Source organism: Ranitomeya imitator, chromosome 2, assembly GCF_032444005.1.
Source record: "Ranitomeya imitator isolate aRanImi1 chromosome 2, aRanImi1.pri, whole genome shotgun sequence".
NCBI classification, from domain to species: Eukaryota; Metazoa; Chordata; class Amphibia; order Anura; family Dendrobatidae; genus Ranitomeya; species Ranitomeya imitator.
The window spans coordinates 269,145,818-269,168,743 of record NC_091283.1 but is presented as its reverse complement, the minus strand read 5'-3'; the positions used below and the strand labels follow the sequence as shown (position 1 = coordinate 269,168,743).

General features: G+C 46.0%; 1 protein-coding gene across 1 annotated transcript in view; it reads right to left on the bottom strand.

The window, feature by feature from the left end:
- Window positions 1-17,851, bottom strand: part of PECAM1 (platelet and endothelial cell adhesion molecule 1) — a 55,697-nt gene extending 37,846 nt beyond the window's left edge. The window contains exons 1-9 of the mRNA XM_069749143.1: window positions 17,613-17,851; window positions 17,505-17,531; window positions 9,591-9,884; window positions 9,125-9,412; window positions 8,009-8,281; window positions 7,549-7,833; window positions 7,143-7,436; window positions 4,816-5,103; window positions 4,415-4,522 (exon numbers count right to left, since the gene is read on the bottom strand). Of these exons, the coding sequence (XP_069605244.1) occupies window positions 4,415-4,522; window positions 4,816-5,103; window positions 7,143-7,436; window positions 7,549-7,833; window positions 8,009-8,281; window positions 9,125-9,412; window positions 9,591-9,884; window positions 17,505-17,531; window positions 17,613-17,646 (1,891 nt within the window). The 5' untranslated portion in view covers window positions 17,647-17,851. The remainder of the gene's footprint in view (window positions 1-4,414; window positions 4,523-4,815; window positions 5,104-7,142; window positions 7,437-7,548; window positions 7,834-8,008; window positions 8,282-9,124; window positions 9,413-9,590; window positions 9,885-17,504; window positions 17,532-17,612) is intronic.
- Between the last annotated feature and the right edge of the window lie 5,075 nt (window positions 17,852-22,926).

The window sequence follows — 22,926 nt, the reverse complement described above, 5'->3', positions numbered from 1 at the left end:
TGGACCACCTGGGATGTAATCATTAACCCTGCTACTACCCTAGACTACCAGGGATGCTATCTTTAACCCTTCTACTACCCTACACCACCAGGGATGTTATCATTAACCCATCCACTACCGTAGACCACCAAGGATATATCATTAACCCATCCACTACCACTAGACTACCAGGAATGTTATCATTAACCCTTCTACTACTGTAGACAACCAGGGATGTATCATTAACACTTTTACTACTGTAGACCACCAGGGATGTTATCATTAACCATTCTACTACCGTAGACCACCAGGGATGTTATCATTAACCCTTCTACTACTGTAGACCACCAGGAATGTTATCATTAACCCTTCTACTACCGTAGACCACCAGGGATGTTTTCATTAACCCATCCACTACCGTAGACCACCCGGGATGTTATCATTAACCCATCCACTACCCTAGGCCACCAGGGAAGTTTTCATTAACCCATACACTATCCTAGACTACCAGGAATTTTATCACTAATAGATCCACTACCCTTGACCAAGAGGGATGTTATCATTAACCCATCCACTACCCTAGACCACCAGGGATATTATCATTAACCATTCTACTACCGTAGACCAATAGATATGTATCATTAACCCTTCTACTACCGTAGACCACCAGGTATGTTATCATTAACCATTCCACTACCGTAGACCACCAGGAATGTTATCATTAACCATTCTACTACCGTAGACCACCAGGTATGTATCATTAACCCTTCTACTACCATAGACCACCAGGAATGTTATCATTAACCATTCTACTGCCGTAGACCACCAGGGATGTATCATTAACTCTTCTACTACCGTAGACCACCAAGGAGGTTATCATTAACCCATCCACTACCCTAGACCACCAGGGATGTTATCATTAACCCTTCCTCTACCCTACACCACCAGGGATGTTATCCCTAACCCATCCACTACCCTTCACCACCAGGGATGTTATAATTAACCTTTAATCCATCTTCTACCCTAGAAAACCAGGGATGTTATCACTAACCCTTCTACTAGTGTTATGACTTTCAAGATATGGTCCACAGGGACCAAAAAAAAAACCAGCACCACAAAGGGAAGCTGGGAGCTACCACGGCCATAAAGGCTCATATACGCTAATAAGGCACGCAGTGTTAAAGAGAGCAGGGGCCACACAGCCTAAGAATAAATCTAAAATAGTGTATAGACTGAGGCCCTGCTAAACAAATACCAGCACCGCAATAAGAACATAACATGAGTACATCAATGCATCCATGGCTCGGAGCTTACCTCGGATATTAAGCAGAGTGTGGACCCTCCCCAGGACCGTGCTCCCTCCCCGACGCGTGTTTCGGCAACACCTTCTTCAGGGGGCTTGGTGGGGAGATGCCAGACATGGATTTTTATATCGTGCCGACCCGGAAGTGACCACAGCTAGACCGGAAGAAAATCCCGGTAGTCGTGGCAACTACAATACATAGTACCCGCCGCTACAGCAGGGCACCCGGTCACCAAAAGATAGAAGTAACAATCACACCAATCGGACCGCAAGGTATCCACCCCGCGCCGCGCCGTCCACCCAACCATCATAGGGCCCTGTGACGTCCAGCGGCGAACGCACCGCGAGGCAGGCACCCAGCAGAGCCGACAAGGGAGCGCACATGCGCATATAACATAAAAGACCAGAAGCGCCGTGCTGCAGCAGGGGACATATGGACAGAAACATGAAGACAAACCAAAACATATAAGAGCAAACACACACATGTCTAACAGATATTACAAATGGTGGTATATGCTGTATATACGCGGACACCATAATTTATAAGGAAAGGATATATAAATAAATATCACATTAGCCAAAATACTGGGGACGGCCGCACTCAGATGCCATACAAGAGCCAAAATCGCAGCAATAACTGTTATTGCTGGTAGCTGGTATTGCTGGTAGCTCCCAGCTTCCCTTTGTGGTGCTGGTTTATACTTGTATGCGGGTGTCTCCCTCCCTAGTTCCGTGTGCCTGTGGTGGTTCACGCATCGGTGAGGCGGTTGTGCACACCATGCGGTACTTCTTCCCACCTGTTCTTTTTGTTTATATTTTACTGTTTTAGCATTTAATAAAATTTCTTTATATTCACTGATGTGTATTGGCTTTTTTGGTCGTTTTTTTTTGGTCCCTGTGGACCATATCTTGGTTGTGATGTATAGCGACTAGCCTTGGTACTGTCCTTCCCTTTTGGGACTCAGCGTATAGTCACTTGTATTATTCTCATCATATCTGACTACATATGTGATTATATCATGCTGATGTTTGTTGTGGTTCTTCTTTAGTGTTATGACTTTGTTGTTCGGTGTCCCAGGATTTTCACTGTCCCTAACGCCCTGTTCCCCGGATTACTTCTGATGGTGAAGAGGCCGGGGCCATATACCTTGCTTTAGCTCCTGAATCCACCCTCAGTCTGTACCCTTTCCGCACCCAGGGAGAGGGGAGTGGAAATGTACTGTAATACACCAACAAGACTCACAAGGTAATAGGAACAGGGGAAACCGAAAATACCAATCATACAAATATACTCACACATAACAGAGGAATGTATCGGGGTGTGGAGCATGGGGAAAAACCAGAGTAGGAGAAGAAAGGGCACCCTCAAAACCTAGCAACAGTCACAGATAAATCCACCAAACACCTTTTCCAATAACCACCACTAACAACCTCCAGAAACCTCATTGTCAGCTAACTCTGACAATGAGGGCTACCCAGGGCCCAGATTATATAGGGGAGCGGCTAACAGTGAGCAGCTGAGAACCTTAATGCAGGAAAGCTTTCAGGACCTCTCAACTGAGCAGATTAACCCATGCACTGCTCAAAGATGCCTGCACCATTTAATATGAAGGTGAAGTTCTTCTAATCCATGCAGGAGTAGTCGAAATCAGACGCTGCGATCTTCTAGCTCCTCTCTGTCACAAAAAATCTGTGACACCTAGACCACTAGGGATGCTATCAGTAACCCACCTACAACCCTAGACCACCAGAGATAAATCATTAACCCTTCAACTACTGTACACCACTATTATCACTAACCTATCTACTACTCTAAGCTACCAGGTATGTTATCCTTAACGCTTCTACCCTATACCACCAGGGATGTTATCAATAACCCTTCTCCTACCCTAGACCATCAGGGATGTTATCATTAACCCTTCTACTGCTCGACATCACCAGGGTCATTATCATTTACCCATCCACTACCCTAGACAACCAGGGTTGTTGTCATTAACTCTTCTACCCTACATCACCAGGGATGTTATCATTAACCCATCCACTACTGTATAGCACCAGGGATGTATCATTAACCATTCTACCATCATAGACCACCAGGATTGTGGCATTAACCCTTCTACTATCCTAGACCCCCAAAGATGTATCATTAACCCATCCACTGCCCTAGGCCACCAGTAATGTAATCATTAACCCTTCTACTACTGCAGACCACCAGGGATGTATCATTAACCCTTCTACTACTGTAGACCACCAGGGATGTTATCATTAACCCATGCACCAACCTAGACCACCAGAGATGTTAGCATTAACCCATCCACTACCCTAGACCACAGGGATGTTTTTATTAACACATACACTACTCTAGACCACCAGGGATGTTATCACTAATAGATTCACTACCCTTGACCGCGAGGGATGTTATCATTAACCTGTCCACTACCCTAGACCACCAGGGATGATATCATTATATCATCCATTACCCTAGACCACCAGGGCTGTTATCACTAATAAATCCACTACCTTAGACCACTAGGGATATTATCATTAACCCGTCCACTACGCTTGACCACCAGGTATGTTATCATTAACACTTCTACTACCCTAGACAACCAGGGTTGTTACCATTAACCCTTTTACCGTAGACAGCCAGGGATGTTGTCATTAGCAATTCTACTACCCAAGACCACATAGGATATAACCATTAACTCTGCTACTACCCTAGACCACAAGGGATGTTATCACTAACCCTTCTACTATCCTGGACCACCAGAGATGTTATCATTAATCCATCTTTTACCCTAGAAAAACAGGGATGTTATCACTAACCCTTCAACTACCATAGGCCACTAAGGATGTTATGACTAACTCATACACTACCCTAGACCACACAGGATATAATCATTAACCCTTCTACTACCCTAGACAACCAGGGTTATCATTAACCCTTTCACCCTAGACCACCAGGGATGTTGTCATTAACCCTTCTACTACCCTAGAACACCAGGGATGTTATCAATAACCCTTCTACTACCGTAGACCAGCAGGGTTGTCATAATTAACCCATTTACCCTAGACCACCAGGGATGTTATCATTAACCCTTCTACTACCCAGTGATTCGGAGATGTCCTCACCCCTTTTCTTCTTGTCCATGTGCAGGTATGCACAGATGGCAGTGGCGGCTAGAACGATCAGCAGGACAAAAGAACCGATGACCCCCTTCTTCCAGGTCGCGAGGACCGCTAGCAGAGGAAAAACACAAGTATGAGACCCCGCGGTTGTTAGAAGCTGAAGACAGCGTGTCCCCAATATGTGGATGAGGATCCTCAGGGGCGGGCACAGACGTAACTGCCTAATAGCTGCTCAGAATGCACAATCCCACCTGCTATAGAGATGGATGTGGCCCCCTGACCTCCTGAGCCCCTTTCTCTTCACTTACATCTGTCCCCAAGGAGGCAGCAAAGTGCAGCTTTGGATGTGAGTGGAGCACTCCCCCTACACCTCCATCTACCCCACTATGGAAGCAGGTCCTGACCTCTGGCCTCCTTAGTCTGGCTCCGGACCTCCTTCTGTGCCCGGTTGGAGGCTGCACAGAAGTAGCTGCCGTCCTCCTGCTTGCTGAACCTGGGCAGATGGTGAATGCTGTGCTGCTTCTTGGTCTCCGTCACGTTCTGCAGAAGGACCTCGTTCCCCTTCTTTCTGTAGAACAGGAAGGTGATTGGCAGCGTCCCGACCTCCACCTGACAGACCAAGGTCAGATTGGAGCCCTCCTCCACATCCCCATCGGACGGGATGATTTTCAGATGAGCGGTGCTAATGGGGACTGCAGGAGACAAGAGAGGGGGATTAATGGGGACACATGGTCTCATGACTCCGAATTACAAAGTTCAGAATGGTGTATGCAGCTTTGGATGTGACTGGAGCATATCATGTCATGTAACTAAAAATCACATCTATGAGAAGTTATGCAACATTTCTCACTTGAAATCTAGTTATCTGGGATCACTGTTAGTGTTTCTGCCTACCATATGTAGCACTGCAGTCTGTGATCACTGTTAGTGCTTCTGTCTTCCATAGATAGCAGTGCAGACTGTGATCACTGTTAGTGTTTCTGCCTTCCATATATAGCAGTGCAGACTGTGATCACTGTTAGTGTTTCTGCCTTCCATAGATAGCAGTGCAGACTGTGATCACTGTTAGTGCTTCTGCCTCCCATAGATAGCAGTGCAGACTGTGATCACTGTTAGTGTTTCTGCCTTCCATAGATAGCAGTGCAGACTGTGATCACTGTTAGTGTTTCTGCCTCCCATAGATAGCAGTACAAACTGTGATCAGTGTTAGTGTTTCTGCCTCCCATAGATAGCAGTGCAGCCTGTGATCACTGTTAGTGTTTCTGCCTCCCATAGATAGCAGTACAAACTGTGATCAGTGTTAGTGTTTCTGCCTCCCATAGATAGCAGTGCAGCCTGTGATCACTGTTAGTGTTTCTGCCTCCCATAGATAGCAGTGTAGGCTGTGATCACTGTTAGTGTTTCTGCCTTCCATAGATAGCAGTGCAGACTGTGATCGCTGTTAGTGTTTCTGCCTCCCATAGATAGCAGTACAAACTGTGATCAGTGTTAGTGTTTCTGCCTCCCATAGATAGCAGTGCAGCCTGTGATCACTGTTAGTGTTTCTGCCTCCCATAGATAGCAGTACAAACTGTGATCAGTGTTAGTGTTTCTGCTTTCCATAGATAGCAGTGCAGACTGTGATCACTGTTAGTGTTTCTGCTTTCCATAGATAGCAGTGCAGACTGTGATCACTGTTAGTGTTTCTGCCTCCCATAGATAGCAGTACAAACTGTGATCAGTGTTAGTGTTTCTGCCTCCCATAGATAGCAGTGCAGCCTGTGATCACTGTTAGTGTTTCTGCCTCCCATAGATAGCAGTGTAGGCTGTGATCACTGTTAGTGTTTCTGCCTTCCATAGATAGCAGTGCAGACTGTGATCACTGTTAGTGTTTCTGCCTCCCATAGATAGCAGTACAAACTGTGATCAGTGTTAGTGTTTCTGCCTCCCATAGATAGCAGTGCAGCCTGTGATCACTGTTAGTGTTTCTGCCTCCCATAGATAGCAGTACAAACTGTGATCAGTGTTAGTGTTTCTGCCTCCCATAGATAGCAGTGCAGCCTGTGATCACTGTAAGTATTTCTGCTTTCCATAGATAGCAGTGCAGACTGTGATCACTGTTAGTGTTTCTGCTTTCCATAGATAGCAGTGCAGACTGTGATCACTGTTAGTGTTTCTGCCTCCCATAGATAGCAGTACAAACTGTGATCAGTGTTAGTGTTTCTGCCTTCCATAGATAGCAGTCCAGCCTGTGATCACTGTTACTGTTCTGCCTCCCATAGATAGCAGTGCAGCCTGTGATCACTGTTAGTGTTTCTGCCTCCCATAGATAGTAGTGTAGGCTGTGATCACTGTTAGTGTTTCTGCCTCCCATAGATAGCAGTGCAGACTGTGATCACTGTAAGTATTTCTGCTTTCCATAGATAGCAGTGCAGACTGTGATCACTGTTAGTCTTTCTGCCTCCCATAGATAGCAGTGCAGACTGTGATCACTGTTAGTGTTTCTGCCTCCCATAGATAGCAGTGCAGTCTGTGATCACTGTTAGTGTGTCTGCCTTCCATAGATAGCAGTGCAGCCTGTGATCACTGTTAGTGCTTCTGCCTCCCATAGATAGCAGTGCAGCCTGTGATCACTGTTAGTGTTTCTGCCATCCATAGAAGTGGGTGATAGCTGCCCAACACTGAAGAGCACCAGCAAGCCCCCAGCACTTGCACATTAATCTTCCCATACAGCAGTGTTACTGAGACTTACTGATGACCGTGACGTTCACGATGTTGCTGTACTTCCCAGTACTTTGGGTGTTTCGATTGGTCGCTTGACAGCTGTACTGCCCCAGGTCATGCGAAGTGGACGAATTTACTAGAAATCGAGCTTCCTTGTCCCCGTGAATGATCTGTTTCTCCAGAAGATCTTTTCCTCTGAGCAAGGAATATATAATGGGTGGCGTCCCGGACTGGATCTTGCACGTCAGTTCTAGGGTGTCTCCAAGGACCACCGTCTTGTTACTTCTCATGATGTGCGTCAGGACCGGGTTCTTGACTGGAGCTGATATTAAGAGAAGAGAGAAATAGGATATATATATATATATATATATATATATATATATATATATATATATGACTCCCGGCGCTTTCCATCGACTCCTCCCTACACTCACCATAGATCTGCACGTCCAGGGGTTCACTTTCCTTGGTGATGTTGGCGATGGTGACCTGACACACGTAGGATCCGCTATACTTCTCGATTGCTGTCATGGTAAATTTGCCTCCCTTCCGGGTGGATTTCCTCTTTTGTCTGCTTTCTATGAATTTATACTCCAGACGATCGGAAGCTCCAGCCGGTAATCCGGCGACCGAGCATCTCAGTTCTATGTTGTCGTTCTCATTGATGAATTCGTTCTTGGAGCTTCTCTTCAGACTTAGTTGAGGTCTTGGGAAAAGTTCTGAAAAGTAAAGGGGAGAGATAAAAAGAAGGAGATTCCCTTTAATCTGCATCCTGGTGAGTACGTGTGCCCTGCACTTGGGTGGGCTTGTGACGTGTAGCCCCCTTGTGGTGGGCGCACAGGGCACTTACCGGCTGTGCGCCGAGCACTTACCGGCTGTGCGCCGAGCACTTACCGGCTATCTCAATCTTGGCGCTGCTGGACTTGGAGGTCCTTTTGCTCTCCACCTTACAGGTGTAGTTGCCCATGTCTTCCACCATGGCGACTCGATGGTAGGACAGCGTGTTCGTGGTAGAGCTGTTGATAATGTGGCCGTCCTTTTGCAGCGTCAGCTTCACGTCGTGGGACCGCGTCCGACCTTCCTGAAAAGAACATTTCACCGACATGTTTCCTCCTTCGGTGAAATTGTGGGAAGGGAAAACTTCGATTCTTGGTATAGAAAATGGAGCTGTAAAGCAAACGGAACAGTACTGTGAAATAATACCGCCATACAGCGCCAATATTATATACCAAGATACTGGCATATGCCAGAGATAAAATACATCAAAGGCCTGTGGCACTGTCATTCATACTTAATCAAAAATACCAAGTGCCTAAATATTACTGCCATATGGAGCTAGTGAGATATGTCTAGTGTATAAATAATACCGCCATTTGCAACTAATGAGATATGTACAGTGACTAAATAATACCGCCATATGGAGCAAATAAAAAATGTCCAGTATCTAAATTATACCACAATATGGAGATTAGGAGATATGTCTAGTGTATATATAATACCGCCATATGGAGCTAATGAAATATGTCCAATATCTAAATATTACCTCTATACGGAGGTAACAAAATATGTCCAGTATCTAAATAGTACCGCCATATGGAGCTAATAAAATATGTCCAGGATGTAAATATTACTGCTATATGGAGCTAATAGAATATGTCCATTATTTAAATAGTAATGCCATATGGAGCTAATGAGATATGTCCAGTATCTAAATAATACCGTCATATGGAGCTAATGAGATATGTCCAGTATCTAATTAATACTGTCATATGGAGCTAATAAAATATGTCCAGTATCTAAATATTTCCGCCACATGGAGCTAATGAGATTATGTCCAGAATCTACATATTTCCGCCATATGGAGCTATTGTGGTTTGTCCAGTGAATAAATAATACCGCCTAATACCGGGATATGGAGCTAATGGGATATGTCTAGTGCCTAAATAATACTAACAAGAACGCCCAGACTTCATGGGCCCAGCTCTTCATTCACGAGAGGGCCATACTCACCCACCACAGTGACCGTCTTCATGGTGCTGGCCGGGGAGGATTCCCCTGTAAGGACGAGTTGGACTTCGCACTTAAATTGTAAAATGTTCTCTCCTTCTTTGATCATAAACTTGACCTCTTCGTGATTCTTCCCAGTGGACTTGGTCTTCACCTCTTCCGCTTTTTGATGGATCTTGTAGAATTTGAAGGTCTTGTAGGACCATTCCTCCGGAGCCTCGCATCTGACTATGACTTCATCTCCTTCGCTGACCTCGTCCTTGGAAACGTTAATGAGAGGACCGGACAGGCCTGGAGAAGAGGCAGAAGATCACTGGAAGGAAATCCCTAAATAATGGTGACCACAACTACGGCTGGTGACATGTGTCCGTCGTTACCCCAATACCACCCATGGAGACCAGGTACAAGAAGGCACCATCTTATGTTCTCAGAAGATTTACAATGACCCCAGGATCTCTCGTGCACTCACCGGTCACCCTAATCTCGAGGTCGTCACTGGTCTTTATCCTTCCGGCCACAGACACCTCACATTTGAACTGCCCAGAATTGGACACCCTGACCTTCGGGATGACGTAGGACGCGTGGTCTTGGGTGGAGCTGATTGTACGTATTGTTTCATCCTCCTTATAAAAGGTGAATGTGCTGTTCAAGGAGAAGTCTGTGGTCTTGGCGAAGCCCACCTCACACTTCAGCTCCAGCTTGTTCCCATTATTCAGGCTGGTGGACGGCAGAGCTCTCAGCTCGATGCTATTGATTGTGAAGTCTTAATAGAAAGAGATAATTATTTGTAACAGGATAGAAAGAAAAAGATCCAATCGGAATCACGGCTGATGGGAACTTGTGACAGGAGGTGATTCCGGGACACCCAATCACAGGATCCCAGATCCTAGGAATCTCGGGGGCATGTACCTGCCGATCTGTATGCATCATAGCAAGCTGTTTTTGGGCATGAATAGAGATGTCACTGCAATTCTCTTCTTAACAACATGATCCCTGCACTCACAGATTAATGAGATTACAGGATCCCTACACTCACAGACTGATGAGATTACAGGATCCCTGCACTCACAGATTAATGAGATTACACGATCCCTGCACTCACAGATTAATGAGATTACACGATCCCTGCACTCACAGACTGATGAGATTACATGATCCCTGCACTCAGACTGATGAGATTACACAATCCCTGCACTCACAGACTGATGAGATTACACGATCCCTGCACTCACAGACTGATGAGATTACACGATCCCTGCACTCAGACTGATGTGATTACACAATCCTTGTACTCACAGACTGATGAGATTACACAATCCCTGCACTCACAGACTGATGAGATTACATGATCCCTGTACTCACAGACTGATGAGATTACATGATCCCTGTACTCACAGACTGATGAGATTACATGATCCCTGCACTCACAGATTAATGAGATTACACGATCCCTGCACTCAGACTGATGAGATTACACGATCCCTGCACTCACAGACTGATGAGATTACACGATCCCTGTACTCACAGACTGATGAGATTACACGATCCCTGTACTCACAGACTGATGAGATTACACGATCCCTGTACTCACAGACTGATGAGATTACACGATCCCTGCACTCACAGACTGATGAGATTACACTATCCCTGCACTCAGACTGATGAGATTACACGATCCCTGAACTCACAGACTGATTAGATTACACGATCCCTGCACTCACAGACTGATGAGTTTACACGATCCCTGTACTCACAGACTGATGAGATTACACGATCCCTGTACTCACAGACTGATGAGATTACATGATCCCTGTACTCACAGACTGATGAGATTACACGATCCCTGCACTCACAGATTAATGAGATTACACGATCCCTGCACTCAGACTGATGAGATTACACGATCCCTGCACTCACAGACTGATGAGATTACATGATCCCTGTACTCACAGACTGATGAGATTACACGATCCCTGTACTCACAGACTGATGAGATTACATGATCCCTGCATTCACAGACTGATGAGATTACATGATCCCTGCACTCACAGACTGATGAGATTACATGATCCCTGCACTCACAGATTAATGAGATTACACCATCCCTGCACTCACAGACTGATGAGATTACACAATCCCTGAACTCACAGACTGATGAGATTACACGATCCCTGTACTCACAGACTGATGAGATTACATGATCCCTGCACTCACAGACTGATGAGATTACATGATCCCTGCACTCACAGATTAATGAGATTACACGATCCCTGTACTAACAGACTGATGAGATTACATGATCCCTGCATCCACAGACTGATGAGATTACATGATCCCTGCACTCACAGACTGATGAGATTACACGATCCCTGCACTCACAGATTAATGAGATTACACGATCCCTGCACTCAGACTGATGACATTACACGGTCCCTGTCCTCACAGACTGATGAGATTACACGATCCCTGCACTCACAGACTTATGAGATTACACGGTCCCTGTACTCACAGACTGATGAGATTACATGATCACTGCATTCACAGACTGATGAGATTGCATGATCCCTGCACTCACAGACTGATGAGATTACATGATCCCTGTTATGAACTGGTGGTTTAGGAGCAACATGGGATGAGCTCTGAAGGAGGTGGTACCTGTACTGACCGCAGTCCCTAAGCTCAACACAACACTAGAAGTAGCCGTGGGATGCTCCTGTCACTCCCTAGGCACCTCATCACAGCCTGAGAACTAACTACCCCTAAAGATAGAAACAGGAAAACTATCTTGCCTCAGAGAAAATCCCCAAAGGATAGATAGCCCCCCACAAGTAATGACTGTGAGTGGAGAGGGAAAAGACATACACAGAATGAAACCAGGATGTAGCACAGGAGGCCAGTCTAGCTAGATAGATAAGACAGGATAGAATACTGTGCGGTCAGTATAAAAACTACAAAAATCCACACAGAGTTTACAAAAATCTCCACACCTGACTAAAGGTGTGGAGGGTAAATCTGCTTCCCAGAGCTTCCAGCTTAACTGAATTAATCCATACTAACAAGCTGGACAAAACATAGAATGCACAGAACGAATAAGTCCACAACATGTGGACAGAAAAGAGCAAAGCAAGGACTTAACTTTGCAGGACTGGTCAGGATATCAGGGAAATCCAAGAGAGAAGTGAATCCAACCAGGAATCATAGACAAGTGGCACTAGCTAAAGGGAAGAGCCAGGCATAAATAGCCGAGCAGAAAGACAATCAGTGGAAGCAGCTGCAGACTGCTAAATCCAAGGAGCAGCCATACCACTTAAAACCACCGGAGGGAGCCCAAGAGCAGAACTCACAAAAGTGCCACTTACAACCACCGGAGGGAGCCCAAGAGCGGAATTCACAACAGATCCCTGCACTCATAGTAACATAGTAACATAGTAACATAGTTAGTAAGGCCGAAAAAAGACATTTGTCCATCCAGTTCAGCCTATATTCCATCATAATAAATACCCAGATCTACGTCCTTCTACAGAACCTAATAATTGTATGATACAATATTGTTCTGCTCCAGGAAGACATCCAGGCCTCTCTTGAACCCCTCGACTGAGTTCGCCATCACCACCTCCTCAGGCAAGCAATTCCAGATTCTCACTGCCCTAACAGTAAAGAATCCTCTTCTATGTTGGTGGAAAAACCTTCTCTCCTCCAGACGCAAAGAATGCCCCCTTGTGCCCGTCACCTTCCTTGGTATAAACAGATCCTCAGCGAGATATTTGTATTGTCCCCTTATATACTTATACATGGTTATTAGATCGCCCCTCAGTCGTCTTTTTTCTAGACTAAATAATCCTAATTTCGCTAATCTATCTGGGTATTGTAGTTCTCCCATCCCCTTTATTAATTTTGTTGCCCTCCTTTGTACTCTCTCTAGTTCCATTATATCCTTCCTGAGCACCGGTGCCCAAAACTGGACACAGTACTCCATGTGCGGTCTAACTAGGGATTTGTACAGAGGCAGTATAATGCTCTCATCATGTGTATCCAGACCTCTTTTAATGCACCCCATGATCCTGTTTGCCTTGGCAGCTGCTGCCTGGCACTGGCTGCTCCAGGTAAGTTTATCATTAACTAGGATCCCCAAGTCCTTCTCCCTGTCAGATTTACCCAGTGGTTTCCCGTTCAGTGTGTAATGGTGATATTGATTCCCTCTTCCCATGTGTATAACCTTACATTTATCATTGTTAAACCTCATCTGCCACCTTTCAGCCCAAGTTTCCAACTTATCCAGATCCATCTGTAGCAGAATACTATCTTCTCTTGTATTAACTGCTTTACATAGTTTTGTATCATCTGCAAATATCGATATTTTACTGTGTAAACCTTCTACCAGATCATTAATGAATATGTTGAAGAGAACAGGTCCCAATACTGACCCCTGCGGTCACTCACATATTAATGAGATTACACCATCCCTGCACTCACAGACTGATGAGATTACACAATCCCTGAACTCACAGACTGATGAGATTACACGATCGCTGTACTCACAGACTGATGAGATTACATGATCCCTGCATTCACAGACTGATGAGATTACACGATCCCTGTACTCACAGACTGATGAGATTACATGATCCCTGCATTCACAGACTGATGAGATTACATGATCCCTGCACTCACAGACTGATGAGATTACACGATCCCTGCACTCACAGATTAATGAGATTACACGATCCCTGCACTCAAGACTGATGACATTACACGGTCCCTGTCCTCACAGACTGATGAGATTACACGATCCCTGCACTCACAGACTGATGAGATTACACGGTCCCTGTACTCACAGACTGATGAGATTACACGATCCCTAAACTCAGACTGATGAGATTACACGATCCCTGCACTCACAGATTGATGAGATTACATGATCCCTGTACTCACAGACTGATGAGATTACACGATCCCTGCACTCACAGACTGATGAGATTACACGGTCCCTGTACTCACAGATTGATGAGATTACACGATCCCTAAACTCAGACTGATGAGATTACAGGATCCCTGCACTCACAGACTGATGAGATTACACGATCCCTGCACTCACAGACTGATGAGATTACACGATCTCTGAACTCACAGACTGATGAGATTACACGATCCCTGAACTCACAGATTAATGAGATTACACGATCCCTGCACTCAAACTGATGACATTACACGGTCCCTGTCCTCACAGACTGATGAGATTACACGGTCCCTGTACTCACAGACTGATGAGATTACACGATCCCTAAACTCAGACTGATGAGATTACACGATCCCTGCACTCACAGACTGATGAGATTACACGATCCCTGTACTCACAGACTGATGAGATTACACGGTCCCTGTCCTCATAGACTGATGAGATTACATGATCCCTGCACTCACAGACTGATGAGATTACACGATCCCTGTACTCACAGACTGATGAGATTACATGATCCCTGCACTCAGACTGATGACATTACACGATCCCTGCACTCAGACTGATGAGATTACACGATCCCTGCACTCACAGACTGATGAGATTACACGATCCCTGCACTCACAGACTGATGAGATTACACGATCCCTGCACTCAGACTGATGAGATTACACGATCCCTGCACTCACAGATTGATGAGATTACACGATCCCTGCACTCACAGACTGATGAGATTACACGATCCCTGTACTCACAGACTGATGAGATTACACGATCCCTGTACTCACAGACTGATGAGATTACATGATCCCTGCACTCACAGACTGATGAGATTACATGATCCCTGTACTCACAGACTGATGAGATTACACGGTCCCTGTACTCACAGACTGATGACATTACACGATCCCTGCACTCACAGACTGATGAGATTACATGATCCTCGTACTCACAGACTGATGAGATTACACGGTCCCTGTACTCACAGACTGATGAGATTACACGATCCCTGTACTCACAGACTGACGGATTTACATTGAGCGTACAACTCTATTTTTGGAGTTTTTAAGGAACAATACAGCTGAAAGTTGCCTTGTCCGTGTGTCTCGTTACTTACCTTCCTTTCTCAGTATGTGCTGGAAGGAATGAGAATGTTACGCACAGTTACTGTCAACTTTCTGAATATTATGGTATATTAGTCTTTTTTAGGGGAAGTTGATTTTTTTTTTTGGGGGGGGGGGAGGGGTGGGGGGTGATTGGCGCACTTGCTGACCATAAATATCTATATCAGTCATATCTTCTCTCCATCCTTGGGTGTTGGCCACATGATGTTCTGTAGAAATTCAGTGAGATTTTCATGTTTCCCGTCAGCCAGAGATTAGTACCTGCGGCCCGGATAGTGACATAGGCCTCTGGAACAATAAATGACCTCATTCTCTGACTAATTCCCACCACATTGTTTTGCTTTTTTATGACATTATCGAGCCGCATTTTCACAAAAACACGTAGAAAAGAACGTACAGTATGCTCCATATCGGTAAATGTAAGTTTATACCTCGTAGGTTAAAAATCACTTATCGGCCCCTTACACATTGCAATAATTGCCTGAACCTCTTCATTCACGATTTTAAAAATGCAAACCATCAGTGAGAGTCAAGACCAGCCACATATTCCCTACCGAAAATCTTAGCCAAGACCATCTACATCTCCCAGATCCAACATCATAGCCAAGACTATCCATATCTTCGACTACCTAACATCTTAGCTAAGACCATCCACATTTCCCCGACCTAGCATCTTAGCCAAGATCATTCACATGTCCCCAACTCTTCAGCTTAGCCAAGATTATCAACATCTCCTCAACCCAACATCTTAGTCAAGACCATCCACATCTTCACTACCAAAAATCTTAGCCAAGACCATCTACATTTCCTGGACCCAACATCTTAGCCAAGGCCATCCACATGTCCTCAACTGAACAGCTTAGCTAACACCATTCACATTTCCCCGACCTAACATGTTAGCCATGACCATTCACTTTTTCCCAACCCAACATCTTAACCAAGACCATCCACATCTCCCGGACCCAAAATCTTAGCCAAGACCATCCACATCTCCCGGACCCAACATTTTTGCCAAGACTATCCACATCTCCTTGCTCCAACACTGTAGCCAAGACCATCCACATCTCCTCACTCCAACTTCTTGTTCAAGACCATCCACATCTACTCGCTCCAACATCTTATCCAAGACCCTCCACATCTCTGCAACCCAACATCTTAACCAAGACCATACACATTGCTTGACCCAACATCTTGTCCAAGACCTTCCACATGTCCTCGACCAAACATCTTAGCCAAGACCATCCACATCTTCCTGACTGAAAATCTTAGCTAAGACCATCTAGATCTAACCGACCCAACGGCTTAGCCAAGACCATCCACATCTCCCCAACCCAACTTCTAACCCAAGCTCATGCACATTTCCCAGACCCAACATCTTAGCCAAGATCATCCACATTTCCCTGACCCAACATCTTAGACAAGATTATCCATGTTTCGCCGATCCAACATCTTAACCAAGACCATCCACATTTCGCCGACCTAACACCTTAGCCAGGACCATCCACATGTCCTCAACCAAACATCTTAACCAAGACAATCCACATCTTCCTGACTGAAAATCTTAGCCAAGACCATCTAGATGTAACTGACCCAATGGCTTAGCCAAGACCATCTATATCTCTCCTACTCAAAATCTTGGCCATCATATTCACATCTTCTCGACTCAAGATCTTAGCCAAGACATCCACATCTCCCTGACCCAACATCTTAGTCAACACATCCAAATTTTATTAGTCCAAAATCCTTACTTTTCATATTACTTTCTCCATAAATTCCCTACAGACATTTCCTTTTCCGAAGATGTGAGGAATAGCAAGAACTTCTTTCCTGATCCATCTTCTAGGTGGCGTTCACATCTCAATCTTAACCCTCTCAGAATATATGGTACATCAAGAATAAACCATTGATTATTGTAGACTCCCAGAGCTTTCCTGGCACATACACTGAACGTAAGAACATAAGATGTGAACAGAGTCTTGAACTTCTCATCAGCATCTTCTCTTCTATCACATCTACCTATTCCCACCATGTCATAGATTTTCAGTGGAGACATTATGAATCCAAGTGCAAACTATTGGTGATATCAGCAGAACTGTTCAAGGAAGTTTCTGAAACTTTTCAGGAAATAGAAAAATTGCTCCAAAAACTCAGGAACAAGGAGCTGGCTTCCAGGCTTGGTCCATAGGAACTTGGAGTGGCTTCCACTAGACTACTGGTCAGTGTTTGTGGGTATGCATGTATGCCAAACGCTGCCACACGCCCCATCCCCAGGTCAGACACAGATATAAATGTGTGGACTCACCGCTCGCTTCTCCTCCCAGGGTACAAACTGCAACAAGACAAAAGTAGAAAATCAGCGACAGACAAGCGTCAGCCATAATGAAGGATCCTGACAGGCGGCAGCACTTACGTCCCAGCACGGTCACCACTACACCGAAATACATCTCCACATTGGTGGAAAAAACATCCAAATCCTAGAATAAAGCCCCCAAAACAGCAGAGGCAGCCACAGGCACTGTCCCCCTGCAGGCAGTCACTGGAGAATACACAGCGGGCAGGGAATATCTCTGATTGCAGGCAGAACGCAGGAAATTGGGGAAACTACACTTTTCCTGCCGTGACTCTTCCTGCTGCCGCCGTCCTTAAGATGTGTTCACAAACAATAGGGGATGTGACTACTGCCAATGACGGAGGCGAGGAGAAAGCGCCACCTACAGTAAGAACAGGACAGGGTTAGATACAAGGCTAGGCTGGCAGGATTAGATACAGCGGAGCATTGCCCCTGGACTTTCTCTATGGCCATGGATCAGGAATAGGGATTGTTGGCATCTAATGGATGCTTTGTGCTCTGCAGACAATTGTCTCCAGCTGCATTTATCATACACAGTGGTGACATCACACCGGTCCGTAGGTAAAGTGCACGAGAGTGGTAGTCATGACCGAGCTGCTGTCCAGTTTTGCTCTGGCACTTTACAGACAATGGGTGTCCCAGTCCTAGGGTGCTGTATGGTGTGGGGTGCATCACACTCACCTCCCTGCTTCCATCCTCAGGAGCCACCGCACACAACTCCAGGTTCAAGACTCACATCACTATTCACATTATATTTAAAACCACACTGTAGACATAGCTCCATTGTTGTCTTCAGGGGTAGGAAAGCAGCAGAACAGTCAATCAATATTACATTCCTACCCTTTTTGAATATGGTCGTTCTCGACCATTCTGGAACTTGTAAGACAACACACAGCATATAAAATTCACATAAAACCAGTAGTCTCCTCTTCCCAGGGTATAGTGTGCCCATTGCCATAGAGCCACCTGACCCCACAGTAAAAGAGCTCAAGTTCTTGGGCCTGTAGGCCAACATAACAGCCCTGCAGTCCTTGGGCGCTTACCAATTTCTCCTCCTGTACAACACTTTAATTAGGTGGTCCTCTTGGTTAGAACCTCAGACTAATGTCCATCTTAGTCCATATTTCCTGTTAAACAATGGCCCTTATGCCAACACAATAGTTGCTCATCAGTTCATCGGCATAGACCACTTTCTTCAACCCGGTAGGGACATTGGGTTTTACATTTGTCTCCATGGGTCCGAATGACCCCGATCTCACTAGTTTGGAGACTCGGGGTCTTTGTAACTAAAGGCTTGTGGGTCAACACATCAATTGCTCCAGCAGTCCAGGAGAACAGTCCATACAGTCCTTCATCAGTCCTTTAACACAAGGTACAGTTCTTGCAGTCTTGACCTGGGTTGACCACTGTGTCATCCATTTCTTCCTCTCCCCCTTTTGTGAACAGCAGTCCCTAATAACTTGCACAATAACTTGCACAATGCTGCCCTGGTGTCAGATTTGCAGTCCCTGTGGACAAAATTCATGGAAAACAAGAGGTAGAGTTCTTCTTGGGGAGATGGAACAGAGTCCATGGGGCATGTGCACAGTCCATGAGTGCAGACAGGGTTTGAGACCCTTAAATGGTTGTCAGAAATCCCACCGTGCTGCCACCAATAGGTCACGGTTCACGGGGAGGATACTTGTTCTTTCTGGAATGGATTTATCCCACTTCCCTGTTCCAGTTTGGAACTTGCAGCTCTCTGGCGCCCCCTTACTCTCAGGTCAGTCAGGGTACTACACCTAGGGTAATTAGTCACCAGAAAGGCTGCCTGCTATGTACTGGCTATTGGGAACGCTGCAGCGAGGGCGATATAACTACTCCCACTCAGGCGGGAACAATAATTATTAATGTCACCGATCGCTATAAAGCCTCCCAATTGCGCAGGACAAATTCTGCTGCCACCAGCTCTGATTTCTTAATTATTAATGTTCCGAAGCCAACCCAGAATAGTAGCGTAATTCACTTCAAAGGACGTGGCTGTACGTTATAGAGCAAGGAGAGACAAGCTAGTAATTTTACCCCAAAAAAGGTAGGCAGTGTTTACAGAAGTATAAAAACATATTATAAAGAAGACAAATATCTTATGTACAATACAATTACAAATAAAATAGCATTAACATTTGAAGAAATCACTTACATTTCGTTATGTCATCTTATCTCATGGTCGTCCATGTGCTGTGGAGGAGGGTACACATCTAGATGCATAGCACGCATCTGTATATCACCTAGACCTTGGACAAAGACACGGGAAGACTGCTGTTTCACTCCTTATTTCCTAGCCTAAAACCCAGGCGCTCCCCCTGTGGTAACCTCACTTAGAGGCTGAAACCTCCCCTTTACATAGAGTTATGGTAACCATTTTTATGCCTAGCTCGCTGTATGAATCTTGTATATGAAAGCCACAGTGATCAGGAGGTGCACCACGTCGGGGCGATTCTTTTAAGTGTACACACGGTGTAATTAGATGACCCGCTTACGGGTCTTGTTGGGTTTAGCTTCTAGCGATTTCAGAGAATTATAGATCCCTCGATGGACATCCGGAATACTTAATTCTTATATCTCTAGCCCTGATTGGTGCCAATATACATAACCTTCAGAGAACAATAAAATCTCAGGCTTTCTGTACCAGTTTTAACCAGTTCCAGGTGGGAGGGGGGAATGAGGGAATTTCACAGAGTCTGACTGCGCAGCATAAAGCCATATAAATTCTTGAGGGGGAGAAGAAGTATAGGATTTCACACACAGGCAGAGGGAGAAGAGGGGGGTCGGAAAGGCCCACAGCGTGAGTCTGCAAAGCCATGGAACTTTTAGGTAGATACTCAAACATGGCATATTCACATTATCGTGACAGTGGTTCACAGTTTCTCAATCCAGCAGGGGGATTCTTAACTTGAGTAAAACAACTGGGCTGTGGAAAAAGAAAACTTTGGCTGTCCTGGCCAACACCCGGGGGGTTCCTGGCACATTCAGGGTCACCAACCCACAGGAACAGGAACAGTTCCCTTCTCACTTTCATTTTCTCTTTCATGCAGCAAGCACAACTTTAACTTGGTCAGAATAGACCTTTTGTTTTCGGGTCACCATGTTGGATGCTGCAGCCACCTTCAAACCCAGGTCTCCCTTGCTCCAGACCGCCCAACATAGGTGGTTGAGTGGGGGCCCAAGTGCTATGATTGGAGTACTGGCCACTTCAGTCATGCCTGAGTCCTTTACAATGACGGTGGAGGATGAGATGAGATGCTGGATCCCGTTTCTCCACAGTTCTTCCAGCTCCATTCTGTGAAGCTGAAAAACGCAAGACTGGGAGGTGGTGGGGCCCTGACCATGGGTCCCTCATGCTGTGGGCCTAAACCGGCCTGTAGGGTCACTAGGGTCACCTTTTCTGGTTGTGCAGATTGTTCTCCTTCTGGTAGTAGGGACACCACCGCATACCACCCTCACGGTACATCTTCTTTAATGAAACTGAGACAGTCTCCTTGCTGCAGCATGTAGGGCCAATACGGTAAGGAACCGGAGTTGACGTATACTTTGTCGCCAGTGATCGCCTCCTGAATGAATCCATACCCACTCACAGAGTCAAAGTGCCTCACGATTTTTTGCATCATCTGGTTGCAGACCTCAGACACTTCAATTGGGCCAACACCCACTTCTCCCTCTCTTTCTTCCTCTGGACCACTGTCGCCACCAACTTAGCCTCATCTGGGACCGGGGGCTGCTCTATATACACGAGGGAAAGAGGGCAGGAGCTGTTCTCTGGGCTGGGACCTCTCCAGGCGGCTGAAGTGTACTTACTGCGGGGACTGCCACCATCGCTTTCAGCTGTGCTGCCCGGCCGCAAGGCTGCAGCTATCTGACATGGCCGTTTTTGTCTGGTTGTCACTTTCCGGGATAGGCCAGGAAAACTTGGTCTTGCGGTCTTGTTCCGGTTAGTGAATCTTGGCCAAGGGCTCGGGTAGACTGGATGGGTTTTCAAGATCTTTCGCTTCTTCCGTCTCGCCATTTCGCTCACCGCGATCTTACAATCGGTGCTTGACGCCATCTTTGCTTTCACTGAATCCTTACCGCTTCTGCCAAGTTTTCTTGATGCATGGACCAATCCTGCCAAGAACGCCAAATGTACAGTGGGCAAGAGCGGTAGTCATGACCGAGCTGCTGTCCGGTTACGCTCTGGTGCTTGACAGGAAAGCAGTGTCCCAGGTCCAGTGTGCTGTAGGATGTGGGGTGCATCACACTCACTTGTGGGCCGCAAGCCTCTGCTGTCTCCAGGCCTACACATTCACAAACAACTCAGGAGACACTAAGTTCATTGCAACAAGCAAATGTTTACTGGTCAGTCAAAGTTCATCAAGTGGTAACACATGGGACAGGGCAACGCACTTCATATTCCTGACTTTCTTAGCACAACGCATCTTCAGCCATACCATTCGTTCCTCCTTTACCATACCTTCTACCCACTGGCTCTGTTAGCCCCAGGGATCTCCCTTCCTGTCCAGCAGTGCACCTGGGATCCATTACCTTCAGTCTTTGCGGACCCCTGTCCATCTTCCCCTGCTTGTGTGAAAACCCTAGAGAGACCAGACCGGTGTGAAGACCCAAGTAATACTAGATCTGAGTGAAGACATGAGAGAGACCAGACCTGAGTGAAGACCTAACTAATACTAGACCTGAGTGAAGACCTGAGAGAGACCAGATGTGAGTAAAGACCCGAGACAGACCAGACCTGAGTGAAGGCCTGAGAGAGACCAGACCTGAGTGAAGACCTGAGAGAGACCAGATCCAAGTGAAGACTGAAAAGAGACCAGGCCCGAGTAAAGAAATCAAGGAGCCAGATCTGACTAAAGGAGCTGAGAGACCAGATCAGAGTAAAGGAGCCGAGAGACCTGACCCAAGTGAAGACCCGAGAGAGACCAGACCTGAGTGAAGACCTGAGAGAGACCAGACCTGAGTGAAGACCTGAGAGAGACCAGATCCAAGTGAAGACTGAAAAGAGACCAGGCCCGAGTAAAGAAATCAAGGAGCCAGATATGACTAAAGGAGCTGAGAGACCAGATCAGAGTAAAGGAGCCGAGAGACCTGACCCAAGTGAAGACCCGAGAGAGACCAGACCTGAGTGAAGACCTGAGAGAGACCAGAACTGAGGGAAGACCTGAGAAAGACCAGATGTGAGTGAAGACCAGAGAGAGACCAGACATGTGTGAAGACCCGAGAAAGACCATACCTGAATGAAGGCCTGATAGAGACCAGACCTGAGTGAAGGCCTGAGAGAGACCAAGGCCAGAAGAGCTGAGCCAAGTGAGCAGTCAGAGCCGAGAGAGAAACGACTAGGCTGCAG